This window comes from Salmo salar, chromosome 09, assembly GCF_965601325.2.
Source record: "Salmo salar chromosome 09, fSalSal1, whole genome shotgun sequence".
Taxonomy (NCBI): domain Eukaryota; kingdom Metazoa; phylum Chordata; class Actinopteri; order Salmoniformes; family Salmonidae; genus Salmo; species Salmo salar.
Window position 1 is genome coordinate 78,506,680 of NC_138299.1, and position 17,401 is coordinate 78,524,080.

The window sequence follows — 17,401 nt, forward strand, 5'->3', positions numbered from 1 at the left end:
CTATCATGAGAATTCAGAGTTACTTTTTCACGTAGCCTATGATGTTATAATCCGTAAGTGAAGATCCACCATCAGTTATGACATCACACCCTGAGAGTGTATGATGAACATTAGCCTGTATTATGACGTTTAATTGTCCAGGGTGCAATTTATGATATAATAATGTCGGCCTAATATTATATATTATTAGCGCCAAATCATGCTTACCGGTATGCACATTCACCTCAACGTTGTAGCCTATGAGAAAGGGATGATATCTTAACCTGCATGTCATATATGGTTGTCGAGTAGTTCCGAAAAATAATACATTTTAAACACTTATCAACTACATAAAAAATGTAGACTTGTGGTTTTATGAAAAACATTTTCTTCATAACGAAAATGATGAAGACTATTATGATTTGTCAAAATATGAATTTATATCAGACAAATAGTGTTAATAGTTATTAAAGCCTCTTTCGTTTATTACCTCATTTAGCATACCAGTGAATTATATGGATTTCTTTAGGCCTATATCGTAGCACTGTAATTTCTCATTAAAGTATTTTGTCAGTACAGTAGGCCTACTAATTTGCACCGGATCAAACGATAAGTGACTTTTGTTATCTAACAGTAAATCGCTCTGGATAAAGGCGTCTGCTAAATTACTCAAATGTAAATAAGTGCATATGCCATTTATTAACTGTTGTAGTAGGCCTGTTACAACACAGCTGTTGTAAGTAGGCCAATGTATTTGTTATAAATGACATTGCTGCCTCCTAGTCAAGACGAGTCTAGGTTACATAATGGTGTATTGTTCAAGCGTTATCAACACTTCTGAAAAGGAAACGCTTTGGAAACATGCCACCTTGCGGCTAAATCTAGCATTGCAATTTGACCATCAGTTTATCACTTCCTTTTTAACGTTGCCTATATTCAGTGGAATAAGTTCCTTTCGTTGAAAAAACATAGCAACAAGTTCATACTTACTCTTGTGGTTCATACCTACCCTTGTTTGTTTCGGTCTGTGCAGCATGCCTTTGGAAAAGGCATAAGTCACTTTCTTAAAAAAAAAACTCAATAATTTTATTTTACGCTTCCCGTTGCCTTTATGTTCTGCATTCGGAGTTGTTTTGCTTAAAACAATAATGGATTTAGCCTGTAACGTGTCGGTAACTTGGTTGTTAGTGCAAAAGAAGTGCCTCTAAAAAGTTTTCACTCTCTCCGCTTTGTGAAAGAGTTGTTTCTGTATGGGGAGCAAGCCCCGGGTTCTCGGCCAATAGGAAACGGGTCTTTGTGTCTGTGTCCCCGCCCTAAGAGGAGCGGAGCAGAGGAGACAGACTGGGGAGAGTTTTAGCCGAGCCTTCATACAATTTAACTTTCCTCTTTATTTTACATATAACAATTAGGGCGTCATGACTACTTATAAACTTCCCACCGCACTTTTTCTGAAACGGAAGTGTTTACCAACAGCCTGGTACCGTCGTTTTCACGAAACTATGGATTAGTTACGGTAAAGAGGAACTTTTAACTTTTTCCATCCCCCGAACCCATCTCATAATGGAATCCAGACAGAGGAAGCACTGCGGAGGGTGGCCCGTGCTGGGGCTATGGTTTTCCCTGGCGTGCCTCATGGGCGCGACCGCCCAGCTTAGTTACTCGGTGTCCGAGGAGCTCCGGCCGGGGTCTGTGGTCGGGAATATCGCTAAGGATTTGGGTCTCACCGTTCAAATGATAATTAAGAGAAAATTGCGGGTGGTCTCGGAATCTAACGCGCAGTACTTCGAGGTGAACCAGGCGACTGGGGATTTTATTATTAGACAGACAATTGACAGGGAACACATGTGCGAATTAAGTGCAACATGTTCACTACATGTTGAGATTGTACTCGAGGACCCTTTAGCAATACATCGGGTTCTTGTGGATATTGTGGATGTGAATGATAATGCGCCGCAGTTTTCCACTAAGAATATTTCCTTGGAGATATCAGAGGCGGCCGCGCCGGGCACCCGGTTCCGACTGGAGAGTGCGCACGATCCAGATGTGGGTATCAACTCTCTGCGTACTTATCACCTCGCACCCAACGACCGCTTTGTTTTGAATGTGGAAACGAAAAGTGACGGGAGTAAGTTCCCGGAGTTAGTTTTAGAGAAGGCTTTGGATAGGGAGACGCAGGCCTCGTTTCGCCTGTTGCTTACTGCCCTAGACGGGGGACAGCCAGAGAAGTCTGGCTCCACTCTTCTACTCATAAAAATTCTGGACGTCAATGACAACGCGCCCGTCTTTGACAAGTCGGTGAAAAAGGTTAGCGTGTTGGAGAATGTTGAAAAGGGCACTTTAGTAACGAAACTGAACGCGACCGACGCGGATTATGCTCAGAACGGGGAGATCTCCTTCCTGTTTAGTAAATACACGCCGGACCGGGTGCTCAAGCTATTCAACGTGGATTCGAAAACCGGTGAGGTCCGTGTGAATGGTCACGTGGATTATGAGACAGCGAATGAGTATCACCTCACTGTGCAGGCCAGGGATGGGGGAACGCCCGCCATGGAAGCATCCTGTAACATCAAAGTTGAAGTCACTGACGTGAATGATAACTCTCCGGAGGTGATGTTGACGTCACTGACCAGTCCTATCCAGGAGGACGCAGCACCGGGCACAGTTATCGCCCTCATCAGCGCAAGGGACCTGGACTCTGGTAAGAACGGCAAGGTAACATTAAAGGTCCAGTCTGGCCTGCCCTTCAAACTCAACTCCGCCTTTGGAGAGCACTATAACCTCATTACCGACGGCAACCTGGACCGAGAGACCATGGCTGATTACACCGTGGTCATCATGGCGACCGATGCTGGCTCCCCTCCCCTGTCGTCGCGTACGACCTTCGTGGTCAAGCTGTCAGATGTGAATGACAACGCTCCGTCGTTCTCCCAGCCCTCCTACTCAGTGGACGTCCCCGAGAACAACGCCCCCAGCACCCCCATCGCCATGGTGATGGCCTCTGACCCGGACATAGGGGACAATGCCCGCGTCTCCTTCTCCATCCTGCCCAGCATGGTCCAGGGCTCAGCCATCTCCTCATATGTCTACATCAACCCAGAGACTGGCCACATCTACAGCATGCGCTCCCTGGACCATGAAACCCTCAACGCCTTCCGCATTGAGGTGCAGGCCCGAGACGCCGGGGCGCCACCCCGGACCACCAACGTCACCGTGCATGTGTTCGTAGTAGATCTTAACGACAACGCGCCCGTCATCGTGTACCCCCCCTTCCCCCAGGACACGGTGCTGCAGCTCAGTGTGCCGCAGTCGGCTGGGCCAGGCCATCTCATTAATAAACTGCTGGGGGTGGATCCTGATAGTGGTCATAACGCCTGGTTGTTCTACTCCATCGCCCCCGGGCCTCACGCTGCTCTGTTCCTCATCACCCCCCACACCGGCGAGCTCCGCACCACTCGCAAGCTAGCTGAGGAGGAGGGTGGCTCCGCCTATGACATCATCGTGGTCGTCCAGGACAACGGCGAACCTACTCTCTCCACCACTGTGGCCATTACGGTAACCGTGGAGGAGAAGGGCGCCAGCGCCACCGCCATGGACAACCGGAAGACGTCGGTGATGCGGCAGACTGGGATGTCTGACATCACCCTGTACCTCATCATCTCACTGGCCTGCGTCTCGGCCGTGTCCTTCCTCACCTTCCTCATCCTCATGGTGCGATGCCTCCGCCACCGCAGCGACCTCGGAGGGACAGGCTGCTGCTACAGCCATTACCGGCCCAGCAGGGCCTACCATCAGAGGCCCAACAAGGACCTCCACCTGCAGCTCAACACAGATGGACCCATCCGTTACATGGAGGTGGTGGGAGGGGCTCAGGACCCCCCAGGAACACGAACATACAGACCTTGCTACTCCACCACCTCCAGCCGCAGTGACTTCATGTTTGTCAAGACACCCATGATGAGCCATAACAACACACTCAGTATGACGCTCAACAGGAAGCACCTAATGAACTCAGCCAATGAGGTGAGGGCACCAGGGGGCAGAAGGCAGGGTATTGGTGAGATAACTCTATTAGCCATATCACAGGTGTTTCTGAAAATTTGAGGTCTATACGGACTAGGTTATAACCAGTGGCGGTGAAGGTTTTATCCAAAGATGGTTGTCTTTATTGAGTTAGCTTACCATATTGTATGGAGAATTCAATTCATGGTTATGATACTATCTTTAACATCCAGTCTTGAGCCTTCTCACCTAGATTGACTAAGTCACCTAACAATGCAGTATTTCTCCTAAAGCCTAGTGTTGTTGAGCCTCATCCTTCTCTTTAGGACGTGGTGAAGGGGCCCTCCTTACTGTGTCATCCAGCTAGAGGAGGAAATGAAGGAGAAGAGGAGAGATTTAATATTTCATCTGACCCAAGGCTAGGAAATGAGGTCTCCCTCTCTTTCTGACTTTCAATTACTAAACAAGATCAGCAGGGAAGCACTGTGCTCTGAGAGAATGAGGGAGAGAGGGAATGGATGGATTGGAGGGCAGAGATTGGAGGGAGAGAGGGAATGGATGGATTGGAGGGCAGAGATTGGAGGGAGAGAGGGAATGGATGGATTGGAGGGCAGAGATTGGAGGGAGAGAGGGAATGGATGGATTGGAGGGCAGAGATTGGAGGGAGAGAGGGAATGGATGGATTGGAGGGCAGAGATTGGAGGGAGAGAGGGAATGGATGGATTGGAGGGCAGAGAATGGAGGGAGAGAGGGAATGGATGGATTGGAGGGCAGAGATTGGAGGGAGAGAGGGAATGGATGGATTGGAGGGCAGGGATTGGAGGGAGAGAGGGAATGGATGGATTGGAGGGCAGAGATTGGAGGGAGAGAGGGAATGGATGGATTGGAGGGCAGAGATTGGAGGGAGAGAGGGAATGGATGGATTGGAGGGCAGAGATTGGAGGGAGAGAGGGAATGGATGGATTGGAGGGCAGAGATTGGAGGGAGAGAGGGAATGGATGGATTGGAGGGCAGAGATTGGAGGGAGAGAGGGAATGGATGGATTGGAGGGCAGAGATTGGAGGGAGAGAGGGAATGGATGGATTGGAGGGCAGAGATTGGAGGGAGAGAGGGAATGGATGGATTGGAGGGCAGAGATTGGAGGGAGAGAGGGAATGGATGGATTGGAGGGCAGAGATTGGAGGGAGAGAGGGAATGGATGGATTGGAGGGCAGGGATTGGAGGGAGAGAGGGAATGGATGGATTGGAGGGCAGAGATTGGAGGGAGAGAGGGAATGGATGGATTGGAGGGCAGAGATTGGAGGGAGAGAGGGAATGGATGGATTGGAGGGCAGAGATTGGAGGGAGAGAGGGAATGGATGGATTGGAGGGCAGAGATTGGAGGGAGAGAGGGAATGGATGGATTGGAGGGCAGAGATTGGAGGGAGAGAGGGAATGGATGGATTGGAGGGCAGAGATTGGAGGGAGAGAGGGAATGGATGGATTGGAGGGCAGAGATTGGAGGGAGAGAGGGAATGGATGGATTGGAGGGCAGAGATTGGAGGGAGAGAGGGAATGGATGGATTGGAGGGCAGGAGATTGGAGGGAGAGAGGGAATGGATGGATTGGAGGGCAGGGATTGGAGGGAGAGAGGGAATGGATGGATTGGAGGGCAGGGATTGGAGGGAGAGAGGGAATGGATGGATTGGAGGGCAGAGATAGGAGGGAGATAGAGGGGAAGGTTTAGAGTATACAGATGGAGAGGAGGAGAGTAACGACAGATGGAAATAGAGTAATGGAATAGTGAGATAGGAAGTGGAAGGGAACAGGATGACCGAGAGCGGAAGAGAGAGGGGCTGGAAAAGAGGAGGGGTGTGAGGGACAGGGGGGAGGATAGAACAGAGGGAAGGAAAGGGAGAAGAGGGGGTGAATCAGTCAAAGAGTAAAGCAGAAGCTGAAAAACAGGAATTCCAGAGTCAGCGCTCGACCTCTCACTTCCTGTTGTCCTCTGAACCTTGATTGGTTCCATGCTTCTGAGTCACAAGACAACCATGGCCTCGCCCTGTGTGGACGTCTGTACGCCTGTGGCAGCAGCTCTGGCCAAACATTCCCAAACCTCATTCCCAGAGCACTTGTTAAGAATACCATTCCACTCTATGTTCTCGGGGTGTGGATGGAAAGTTATATTCTGTTGAAAATCTGTCCACATACAGTATACAGAGGACACCTCTCTGTTCACTGACTCACTATGTAGCTCTGGGTTTCCAAGATGGCTGCCTGTGCTCTAGTTTTGATGATTCATGTGGAGAGACTGTGGCCTCTTTCCCCTATTTACATTTCTTTTATCCTTTTTTTAATTTAGCCTAACCAGTGATTATAGTTTTAGTAAAGTCCATACAGAAAGAGGTCAGTGGGTGGAGTTGTGGTTTAGTTTTAGTTTTTACGTTTCTCTGTTGAGTTACACAGCTTACGTTTCTCTGGTGAGTTACACAGCTTACGTTTCTCTGTTGAGTTACACAGCTTACGTTTCTCTGTTGAGTTACACAGCTTACGTTTCTCTGTTGAGTTACACAGCTTACGTTTCTCTGGTGAGTTACACAGCTTACGTTTCTCTGGTGAGTTACACAGCTTACGTTTCTCTGGTGAGTTACACAGCTTACGTTTCTGTGGTGAGTTACACAGCTTACGTTTCTCTGTTGAGTTACACAGCTTACGTTTCTCTGGTGAGTTACACAGCTTAGGTTTCTCTGGTGAGTTACACAGCTTACGTTTCTCTGTTGAGTTACACAGCTTACGTTTCTCTGTTGAGTTACACAGCTTACGTTTCTCTGTTGAGTTACACAGCTTACGTTTCTCTGGTGAGTTACACAGCTTACGTTTCTCTGGTGAGTTACACAGCTTACGTTTCTCTGGTGAGTTACACAGCTTACGTTTCTGTGGTGAGTTACACAGCTTACGTTTCTCTGTTGAGTTACACAGCTTACGTTTCTCTGGTGAGTTACACAGCTTACGTTTCTGTGGTGAGTTACACAGCTTACGTTTCTCTGTTGAGTTACACAGCTTACGTTTCTCTGGTGAGTTACACAGCTTAGGTTTCTCTGGTGAGTTACACAGCTTACGTTTCTCTGTTGAGTTACACAGCTTACGTTTCTCTGGTGGGTTACACAGCCTACGTTTCTCTGGTGAGTTACACTGCCTACGTTTCTTTGGTGGGTTACACAGCTTACGTTTCTCTGGTGAGTTACACAGCTTACGTTTCTCTGGTGAGTTACACAGCAGCTGTTTCTCTGGTGAGTTACACAGCAGCTGTTTCTCTGGTGAGTTACACAGCTTACGTTTCATCTGGTGAGTTACACAGCTTACGTTTCTCTGGTGAGTTACACAGCAGCTGTTTCTCTGGTGAGTTACACAGCTTATGTTTCTCTGGTGAGTTAGACAGCTTATGTTTCTCCGGTGGGTTACAAAGCAGCTGTTTCTCTGGTGAGTTACACAGCAGCTGTTTCTCTGGTGGGTTACACAGCCTACGTTTCTTTGGTGGGTTACACAGCTTACGTTTCTCTGGTGAGTTACACAGCTTACGTTTCTCTGGTGGGTTACACAGCAGCTGTTTCTCTGGTGAGTTACACAGCTTATGTTTCTCTGGTGAGTTACACAGCTTAGGTTTCTCTGGTGAGTTGCACAGCCTACGTTTCTCTGGTGAGTTACACAGCAGCTGTTTCTCTGGTGAGTTACACAGCTTATGTTTCTCTGATGAGTTACACAGCTTACGTTTCTCTGGTGAGTTACACAGCTTATGTTTCTCTGGTGAGTTACACAGCAGCTGTTTCTCTGGTGAGTTACACAGCAGCTGTTTCTCTGGTGAGTTACACAGCAACTTTTTCTCTGGTGAGTTACACAGCAGCTTTTTCTCTGGTGAGTTACACAGCTTACGTTTCTCTGGTGAGTTACACATCTTATGTTTCTCTGGTGAGTTACACAGCTTACGTTTCTTTGGTGAGTTACACAGCCTACGTTTCTTTGGTGAGTTACACAGCCGCTGTTTCTCTGGTGAGTTACACAGCTTACGTTTCTTTGGTGAGTTACACAGCCTACGTTTCTCTGGTGAGTTACACAGCAGCTGTTTCTCTGGTGAGTTACAAAGCCTACGTTTCTCTGGTGAGTTACACAGCAGCTGTTTCTCTGGTGAGTTCACAGCAGCCGGGGGTCCGCCTACGTTTCTTTGGTGAGTTACACAGCTTATGTTTCTCTGGTGGGTTACACAGCCTACATTTCTTTGGTGAGTTACACAGCTGCTGTTTCTCTGGTGAGTTACACAGCTTACGTTTCTCTGGTGGGTTACACAGCTTACGTTTCTCTGTTGAGTTACACAGCAGCTGTTTCTCTGGTGAGTTACACAGCAGCTGTTTCTCTGGTGAGTTACACAGCTTATGTTTCTCTGGTGAGTTACACAGCTTACGTTTCTCTGAGTTACACAGCTTAGGTTTCTCTGGTGACTTACACAGCCTACGTTTCTCTGGTGAGTTACACAGCTTATGTTTCTTTGGTGAGTTACACAGCCTACGTTTCTCTGGTGGGTTACACAGCAGCTGTTTCTCTGGTGAGTTACACAGCAGCTGCTTCTCTGGTGAGTTACACAGCCTACGTTTCTCTGTTGAGTTACACAGCTTATGTTTCTTTGGTGAGTTACACAGCAGCTGTTTCTCTGGTGAGTTACACAGCCTACGTTTCTCTGGTGAGTTACACAGCTTATGTTTCTCTGGTGAGTTACACATCTTATGTTTCTCTGGTGAGTTACACAGCTTACGTTTCTTTGGTGAGTTACACAGCCTACGTTTCTTTGGTGAGTTACACAGCCGCTGTTTCTCTGGTGAGTTACACAGCTTACGTTTCTTTGGTGAGTTACACAGCAGCTGTTTCTCTGGTGAGTTACACAGCCTACGTTTCTCTGGTGAGTTACACAGCTTATGTTTCTCTGGTGAGTTACACATCTTATGTTTCTCTGGTGAGTTACACAGCTTACGTTTCTTTGGTGAGTTACACAGCCTACGTTTCTTTGGTGAGTTACACAGCCGCTGTTTCTCTGGTGAGTTACACAGCCGCTGTTTCTCTGGTGAGTTACACAGCTTACGTTTCTTTGGTGCGTTACACAGCCGCTGTTTCTCTGGTGAGTTACACAGCCTACGTTTCTCTGCTGAGTTACACAGCAGCTGTTTCTCTGGTGAGTTACACAGCCTACGTTTCTCTGGTGGGTTACACAGCAGCTGTTTCTCTGGTGAGTTACACAGCTTACGTTTCTCTGGTGGGTTACACAGCTTACGTTTCTCTGTTGAGTTACACAGCTTACATTTCTCTGGTGGGTTACACGGCTTACGTTTCTCTGGTGAGTTACACAGCAGCTGTTTCTCTGGTGAGTTACACAGCAGCTGTTTCTCTGGTGAGTTACACAGCTTATGTTTCTCTGGTGAGTTACACAGCTTACGTTTCTCTGAGTTACACAGCTTAGGTTTCTCTGGTGACTTACACAGCCTACGTTTCTCTGGTGAGTTACACAGCTTATGTTTCTTTGGTGAGTTACACAGCAGCTGTTTCTCTGGTGAGTTGCACAGCCTACGTTTCTCTGGTGAGTTACACAGCAGCTGTTTCTCTGGTGAGTTACACAGCTTATGTTTCTCTGATGAGTTACACAGCTTACGTTTCTCTGGTGAGTTACACAGCTTATGTTTCTCTGGTGAGTTACACAGCAGCTGTTTCTCTGGTGAGTTACACAGCAGCTGTTTCTCTGGTGAGTTACACAGCAACTTTTTCTCTGGTGAGTTACACAGCAGCTTTTTCTCTGGTGAGTTACACAGCTTATGTTTCTCTGGTGAGTTACACATCTTATGTTTCTCTGGTGAGTTACACAGCTTACGTTTCTTTGGTGAGTTACACAGCCTACGTTTCTTTGGTGAGTTACACAGCCGCTGTTTCTCTGGTGAGTTACACAGCTTACGTTTCTTTGGTGAGTTACACAGCCTACGTTTCTCTGGTGAGTTACACAGCAGCTGTTTCTCTGGTGAGTTACAAAGCCTACATTTCTCTGGTGGGTTACACAGCAGCTGTTTCTCTGGTGAGTTACACAGCTTATGTTTCTCTGGTGGGTTACACAGCCTACGTTTCTTTGGTGAGTTACACAGCTTATGTTTCTCTGGTGGGTTACACAGCCTACATTTCTTTGGTGAGTTACACAGCTGCTGTTTCTCTGGTGAGTTACACAGCTTACGTTTCTCTGGTGGGTTACACAGCTTACGTTTCTCTGTTGAGTTACACAGCAGCTGTTTCTCTGGTGAGTTACACAGCAGCTGTTTCTCTGGTGAGTTACACAGCTTATGTTTCTCTGGTGAGTTACACAGCTTACGTTTCTCTGAGTTACACAGCTTAGGTTTCTCTGGTGACTTACACAGCCTACGTTTCTCTGGTGAGTTACACAGCTTATGTTTCTTTGGTGAGTTACACAGCCTACGTTTCTCTGGTGGGTTACACAGCAGCTGTTTCTCTGGTGAGTTACACAGCAGCTGCTTCTCTGGTGAGTTACACAGCCTACGTTTCTCTGTTGAGTTACACAGCTTATGTTTCTTTGGTGAGTTACACAGCAGCTGTTTCTCTGGTGAGTTACACAGCCTACGTTTCTCTGGTGAGTTACACAGCTTATGTTTCTCTGGTGAGTTACACATCTTATGTTTCTCTGGTGAGTTACACAGCTTACGTTTCTTTGGTGAGTTACACAGCCTACGTTTCTTTGGTGAGTTACACAGCCGCTGTTTCTCTGGTGAGTTACACAGCTTACGTTTCTTTGGTGAGTTACACAGCAGCTGTTTCTCTGGTGAGTTACACAGCCTACGTTTCTCTGGTGAGTTACACAGCTTATGTTTCTCTGGTGAGTTACACATCTTATGTTTCTCTGGTGAGTTACACAGCTTACGTTTCTTTGGTGAGTTACACAGCCTACGTTTCTTTGGTGAGTTACACAGCCGCTGTTTCTCTGGTGAGTTACACAGCCGCTGTTTCTCTGGTGAGTTACACAGCTTACGTTTCTTTGGTGCGTTACACAGCCGCTGTTTCTCTGGTGAGTTACACAGCCTACGTTTCTCTGCTGAGTTACACAGCAGCTGTTTCTCTGGTGAGTTACACAGCCTACGTTTCTCTGGTGGGTTACACAGCAGCTGTTTCTCTGGTGAGTTACACAGCTTACGTTTCTCTGGTGGGTTACACAGCTTACGTTTCTCTGTTGAGTTACACAGCTTACATTTCTCTGGTGGGTTACACGGCTTACGTTTCTCTGGTGAGTTACACAGCAGCTGTTTCTCTGGTGAGTTACACAGCAGCTGTTTCTCTGGTGAGTTACACAGCTTATGTTTCTCTGGTGAGTTACACAGCTTACGTTTCTCTGAGTTACACAGCTTAGGTTTCTCTGGTGAGTTACACAGCCTACGTTTCTCTGGTGAGTTACACAGCTTATGTTTCTTTGGTGAGTTACACACAGCAGCTGTTTCTCTGGTGAGTTACACAGCAGCTGTTTCTCTGGTGAGTTACACAGCCTACATTTCTCTGGTGGGTTACACAGCAGCTGTTTCTCTGGTGAGTTACACAGCCTACGTTTCTTTGGTGGGTTACACAGCTTATGTTTCTCTGGTGAGTTACACAGCAGCTGTTTCTCTGGTCGGTTACACAGCCTACGTTTCTTTGGTGGGTTACACAGCTTATGTTTCTCTGGTGAGTTACACTGCTTATTTTTCTCTGGTGAGTTACACAGCTTATGTTTCTCTGGTGAGTTACACAGCTTATGTTTCTCTGGTTGGTTACACAGCTTATGTTTCTCTGGTGAGTTACACAGCTTATGTTTCTCTGGTGAGTTACACAGCTTAGGTTTCTCTGGTGAGTTACACAGCTTAGATTTCTCTGGTGAGTTACACAGCTTATGTTTCTCTGGTGAGTTACACAGCAGCTGTTTCTCTGGTGAGTTACACAGCAGTTGTTTCTCTGGTGAGTTACACAGCTTATGTTTCTCTGGTGAGTTACACAGCTTAGGTTTCTCTGGTGAGTTACACAGCTTACGTTTCATCTGGTGAGTTACACAGCAGCTGTTTCTCTGGTGAGTTACACAGCAGCTGTTTCTCTGGTGAGTTACACAGCTTACGTTTCATCTGGTGATTTACACAGCTTACGTTTCCCTGGTGAGTTACACTGCAGCTGTTTCTCTGGTGAGTTACACAGCTTATGTTTCTCTGGTGAGTTACACAGCTTAGATTTCTCTGGTGAGTTACACATCTTATGTTTCTCTGGTGAGTTACACAGCTTATGTTTCTCTGGTGAGTTACACAGCAGCTGTTTCTCTGGTGAGTTACACAGCTTATGTTTCTCTGGTGAGTTACACAGCTTATGTTTCTCTGGTGAGTTACACAGCAGCTGTTTCTCTGGTGAGTTACACAGCTTATGTTTCTCTGGTGAGTTACACAGCTTATGTTTCTCTGGTGAGTTATACAGCAGCTGTTTCTCTGGTGAGTTACACAGCTTATGTTTCTCTGGTGAGTTACACAGCTTAGATTTCTCTGGTGAGTTACACAGCTTATGTTTCTCTGGTGAGTTACACAGCTTAGATTTCTCTGGTGAGTTACACAGCTTAGATTTCTCTGGTGAGTTACATAGCTTATGTTTCTCTGGTGAGTTACACAGCTTATGTTTCTCTGGTGAGTTACACAGCAGCTGTTTCTCTGGTGAGTTACACAGCTTATGTTTCTCTGGTGAGTTACACAGCAGCTGTTTCTCTGGTGAGTTACACAGCAGCTGTTTCTCTGGATGAATTACACAGCTTACGTTTCTCTCCTTAAAGATAGCAGGGTGTTTACCTTTGCATCAGATTTTACTCTCTCTCTGTCTCTGTCTCTCTCTGTCTCTCTCTGCTCCCTGAATCTGCCTGTCCCCGGGGTTGTCAGGGTAACATCTGTCTCCATGCTCCAGTGACACGTGTAGAACTGTGACGATAGAGGGAAGGAGAGAAGAATGAAGGGAGAGAAATAGAGCAAGGGATGACTTTACGCACGTGTGCCGCAGTGACAGATGGACTGGCCTCTAATGGGCCAGGGCCACAGAGGGCACAATGTGTGTGTGTGTGTGTGTGTGTGTGTGTGTGTGTGTGTGTGTGTGTGTGTGTGTGTGTGTGTGTGTGTGTGTGTGTGTGTGTGTGTGTGTGTGTGTGTGTGTGTGTGTGTGTGTGTGTGTGTGTGTGTGTGTGTGAACAGCTTATAGTCAGGTGTTCCAAGCCCTACAGGGGTGTGTCATTTTAGCAGGGCCCTAGGTTCCCAATGTCCCATTGTGACAGAGAGAGAGACTCCTCAGTGTCCCCGTATCTCCTCTCGTTTCAAGAGGAGTGTGTAGCTCTTCATCAAAGGCTCTTTGTGTTTGGACCTGTTGGAGTGGGGTTGAAAACAAGGAGTAAAGTACCACATTCAGGGTGTGTGTATAGGCTCATGTTGACACTATAGTATGTAGCTGTGTCCGCGTGGTCACGTGGGTTGACTAGATATAGAGTGGTTGGTAAATACTGTGTGTTTTACTGATGAAGAAGCAGCACGTGCCACCAACAGGCCTGCATTGTTCACTGACTCTGTCCCTGACTCAGTGTGGTCCAGTGCATCTGAATAGAGCTCATCTACAGTCTTCCTTTCATGTCTCCTGCCCTAGGGTCCAGCTAGAGCTTTAGTATTAGGATTCATAATAATCACTTTTTCCTCAAGTGTCGTCATCAGAATGGCTTAGTGGACAATGGAACTAAAAAGCATGTATTGTGAAAAGTAGGATAATATTATGCAGGAGTGAGGGGTTTGTGAAGCCCAGTTGATAGAGCATGGCACTTGTATCCCCAGGGTAGTGGGTTCGATTCCCGGGACCACCCCTTATGTAAACTTGATGCACACATGCCACATCTGTTAAATGGCCTATGTACAGTACCAGTTAAAAATGTCATAGTACTAATGTCTTCACTATTATTCTACAACGTAGAAAATAGCCCAAATTAAAACATAGCCTGGAATGAGTGGGTGTGTTTAAACTTTTGTCTGGCACTGTTTATTATTTTACTATTATTATTATTATTATTATACTATTTACTGGTGGAAGGACTTCCACTTTCAGACAGAGCACCAGGTGCAGTCTAGCAGTTCTGTCAATGCCAAGAGCTTTGGGTGTGTGTGTGTTTGAAAACGGTAACTTCCTCACACAGCACAGAGCACCAGGTGGGTCCAGCCTGTGTGATAACCATCCCAATGGAGGGTGTGTGTGTGTGTTTTGGCAGGGAAGCCTGCTGTGAATCTCTTCTATTCTTCAGATTCTGGCCTGGTGAGTGGGTGGGTGGGTGGCAGGCAGGCAGGCAGACGTTCATGTCCAGCGATTAGTGTATTTTCCCACTTGAGTCCAGAGCTATCACTCACTGTGATTATCCTTCTCCACATCAGATAAATCCTCAATGATTTTAAACCTCTGTACTGACTGTTTTCATCCACAGTATGTTACGGACATGAACAGGCTGTAAGGCAGTAGGTTTTCTACCTAGAGTTCTAACTCTGTCCAGTGGTAACTGTGTGCTAGGAGCTATAATTCTGGTAAGTCTCTATGGATCAGAACAGGAAAACTATAATCCCCATCTGCCCTCCGAGCCAGCAGAGCTTCTCACTGAGGGAGTCTAGTGGATTTGATCCTCTGGTCACTTTCTTGGTTCTGCCTTTAATAACTGACTCTGGATCAGCTTTCTGGATCAGCTTCTGGAGCACTGGTCCCTATTTGAACAATTAAGGGTTTTAGGGGCAGAAAGTTAGTACACATTAATTACGTTACATACAAACTGAAGAAATTCTGTTCTAACAGAAGCTTGTGCTCTTGCTAACGTCACTTGACCCTTTAAATGTGTGAACTCACCTCAGTACAGTAACACAGTGTCCCTGTACGGAACGTCAGCCGAGAACCTGTTTACCTTTATCCCACATGCCTGTGGCGAGACCTGGGAATGACCTCTGGGAATGTTTTTGTCGGCAGTGAGCGTCACACTGCTGGAATGTTGGGCCCCTCGTTCATTTTCAGATGAGGAAACACGTTTTCTCTTTTCTCCCGTACTGCCATGACAACTGCCGCCAAAACCAGCAGAGAGAGAAATGGGGAAATATCTATCTGTGTGTGTGTCTCAGTTTGAAACCAAATACCCACGACATGAGTGGAGAAGATTAGATTACACATCGTTCTTCCCTCCCGGTCATGATTGTCTGATTTAGAGACCTGGGTATTTCTGTTTGGTTTTATTCACAGTCTCTTATCAGTATATAATCATATAGGCACACACGGTGGCACACAAAGATGGCTGCCGCTGTTCATTGGTATACATTTAAAGGATCCATGACAGGATAGAATTTGCATACAGATGCGAGCGATGTGTATTATTGTGTTACATGAGACCCTTGGGTAGACTGTTATTTAATCAGTGGGTCATTTTGGTGCAGCTTGTAAATTCCGTGTTGGTGGGGAAGGTGTTATTGAAAATGGATAGTGTGTTGCTCTACCCCTCTCTCTACCTCCCTCCTTCTTCTATCCCTCCCCCTCTCTCTTTCCTCCCTCTCTGTGTGTCAGAACAGTTGTTGATAATTCAAGGGAGGTGGGCGGCAGCAGTGCTGGCTTCTCTCTGGGGAGCCTCTCTTTTCTCTCCTGGTTTCTCCAACCTGTGTTGATTAGGAGACAGAGCCAAGGGTCTATTTACCGCCTCGATGCCCAACGCGAAAGAGAGAGAGAGGGAAAATAGGTAGAGAGAGAGAGAGGGAAAATAGGTAGAGAGAGAGAGGGAAAATAGGTAGAGAGAGAGAGGGAAAATAGGTAGAGAGAGAGAGAGGGAAAATAGGTAGAGAGAGAGAGAGAGAGAGAGAGGGAAAATAGGTAGAGAGAGAGAGAGAGAGAGAGAGAGAGAGAGAGAGGGAAAATAGGTAGAGAGAGAGAGAGGGAAAATAGGTAGAGAGAGAGAGAGAGAGGGAAAATAGGTAGAGAGAGAGAGAGGGAAAATAGGTAGAGAGAGAGAGAGAGAGAGAGAGAGGGAAAATAGGTAGAGAGAGAGAGAGAGAGAGAGAGGGGAAAATAGGTAGAGAGAGAGAGAGGGGAAAATAGGTAGAGAGAGAGAGGAGAGGGAAAATAGGTGAGAGAGAGAGAGAGAGAGAGGGAAAATAGGTAGAGAGAGAGGGAGAGAGAGAGAGAGAGAGAGAGAGGGAAAATAGGTAGAGAGAGAGGGAAAATAGGTAGAGAGAGAGAGAGGGAGAATAGGTAGAGAGAGAGAGAGGGAAAATAGGTAGAGAGAGAGAGAGAGAGAAAATAGGGGGAGAGAGAGGGAAAATAGGGAGAGAAAATAGGGGGAGAGAGAGGGAAAATAGGGAGAGGAGGGAGAATAGGGGGAGAGAGGGAAAATAGGGAGAGAGAGAGGAGAAATAGGGAGAGAGAGAGGGAAAATAGGGAGAGAGGGATAAGAGAGAAATAGAGGGGGAAATAGGGAGAGAGAGAAAATAGCTAGAGGAAATATAGGAAGAGAGAAAGGGAAAATAGTCCTTATCACTGTGAATCAGCTACAACCAGTTAACTTGTCTATATACAGGCTATATAGAGTCCTTATCACTGTGAATCAGCCACAACACGTTTTAGATGTTGTCACCTATTGTGAATAAATGCTAGGGAATATCTCTTCAATGGAGACCTTGTGTTGTCTGACTCTGATAAACTAAGACTTTCATCTTGTAGAAGCTAGTAGAGACTTTATAATCATTAAGGTAACAAGGATGACACAAATCCCGTCCATATCCCGTGAAATCCCGTTTATGTCCCCAGTTGATTTTGTTTTGTGACTGTAATTGGGAGCGGTGTCCCAGTCTCTCTGTGTGTGTCTCTGTGCACTTCACTGACATTTTCTGCTCCATGGATTTCAGAACAAAATGGCCTCCCAAGCAGGCTGGAAGCTACATGCCCTTTATTCAGCCCCCTGACTACAGACAAAAAGAGTACACGCACGCACATACACACACACACACACACACACACACACACGCGCCCGAATGGCCTGCGACCCAAACAGTAATGCATAAGACAGACAGACGGACACACAGTCCCATGGTTCCGTTGTTGGTGTGTAGAAACAGAGATTTTATTTTGTTTTCTCTTCACAGCAAAAGCCTCCTAACGCCGACTGGCGCTTCACCCAAGGCCAGAGACCTGGACCCAGTGGGTGAGTACATAGATTCTCCCACACACACACACGTTATGTATTCATGACAAGTAACTGGGCTTTGGTGTTGCTCAGAGGCTTTCAGAGGGAAGGAGAGCAACAGAGGAGTGAGCAGAGCAAGAGAGTGAGGCCTGGAGATGGGGAGACAGCTAGATAAAGCGATGGATA

The 17,401-nt window shown here is 46.7% G+C and overlaps 1 protein-coding gene across 17 annotated transcripts in view; it reads left to right on the forward strand.

Moving 5' to 3' along the window:
- Positions 1-17,401, forward strand: part of LOC106611851 (protocadherin gamma-C5) — a 180,322-nt gene that overhangs the window by 147,807 nt on the left and 15,114 nt on the right. For 15 of the 17 annotated variants that reach the window (XM_082955943.1, XM_045723972.2, XM_082955941.1 and 12 more), the window contains exon 2: positions 17,175-17,233. In XM_082955943.1, coding sequence (XP_082812069.1) covers positions 17,175-17,233 — 59 coding nt within the window. Of the gene's footprint in view, positions 1-1,285; positions 4,000-17,174; positions 17,234-17,401 lie in introns of those variants that run through there. The other 2 variants (XM_014212450.3, XM_014212451.3) reach the window with 2 other exon arrangements.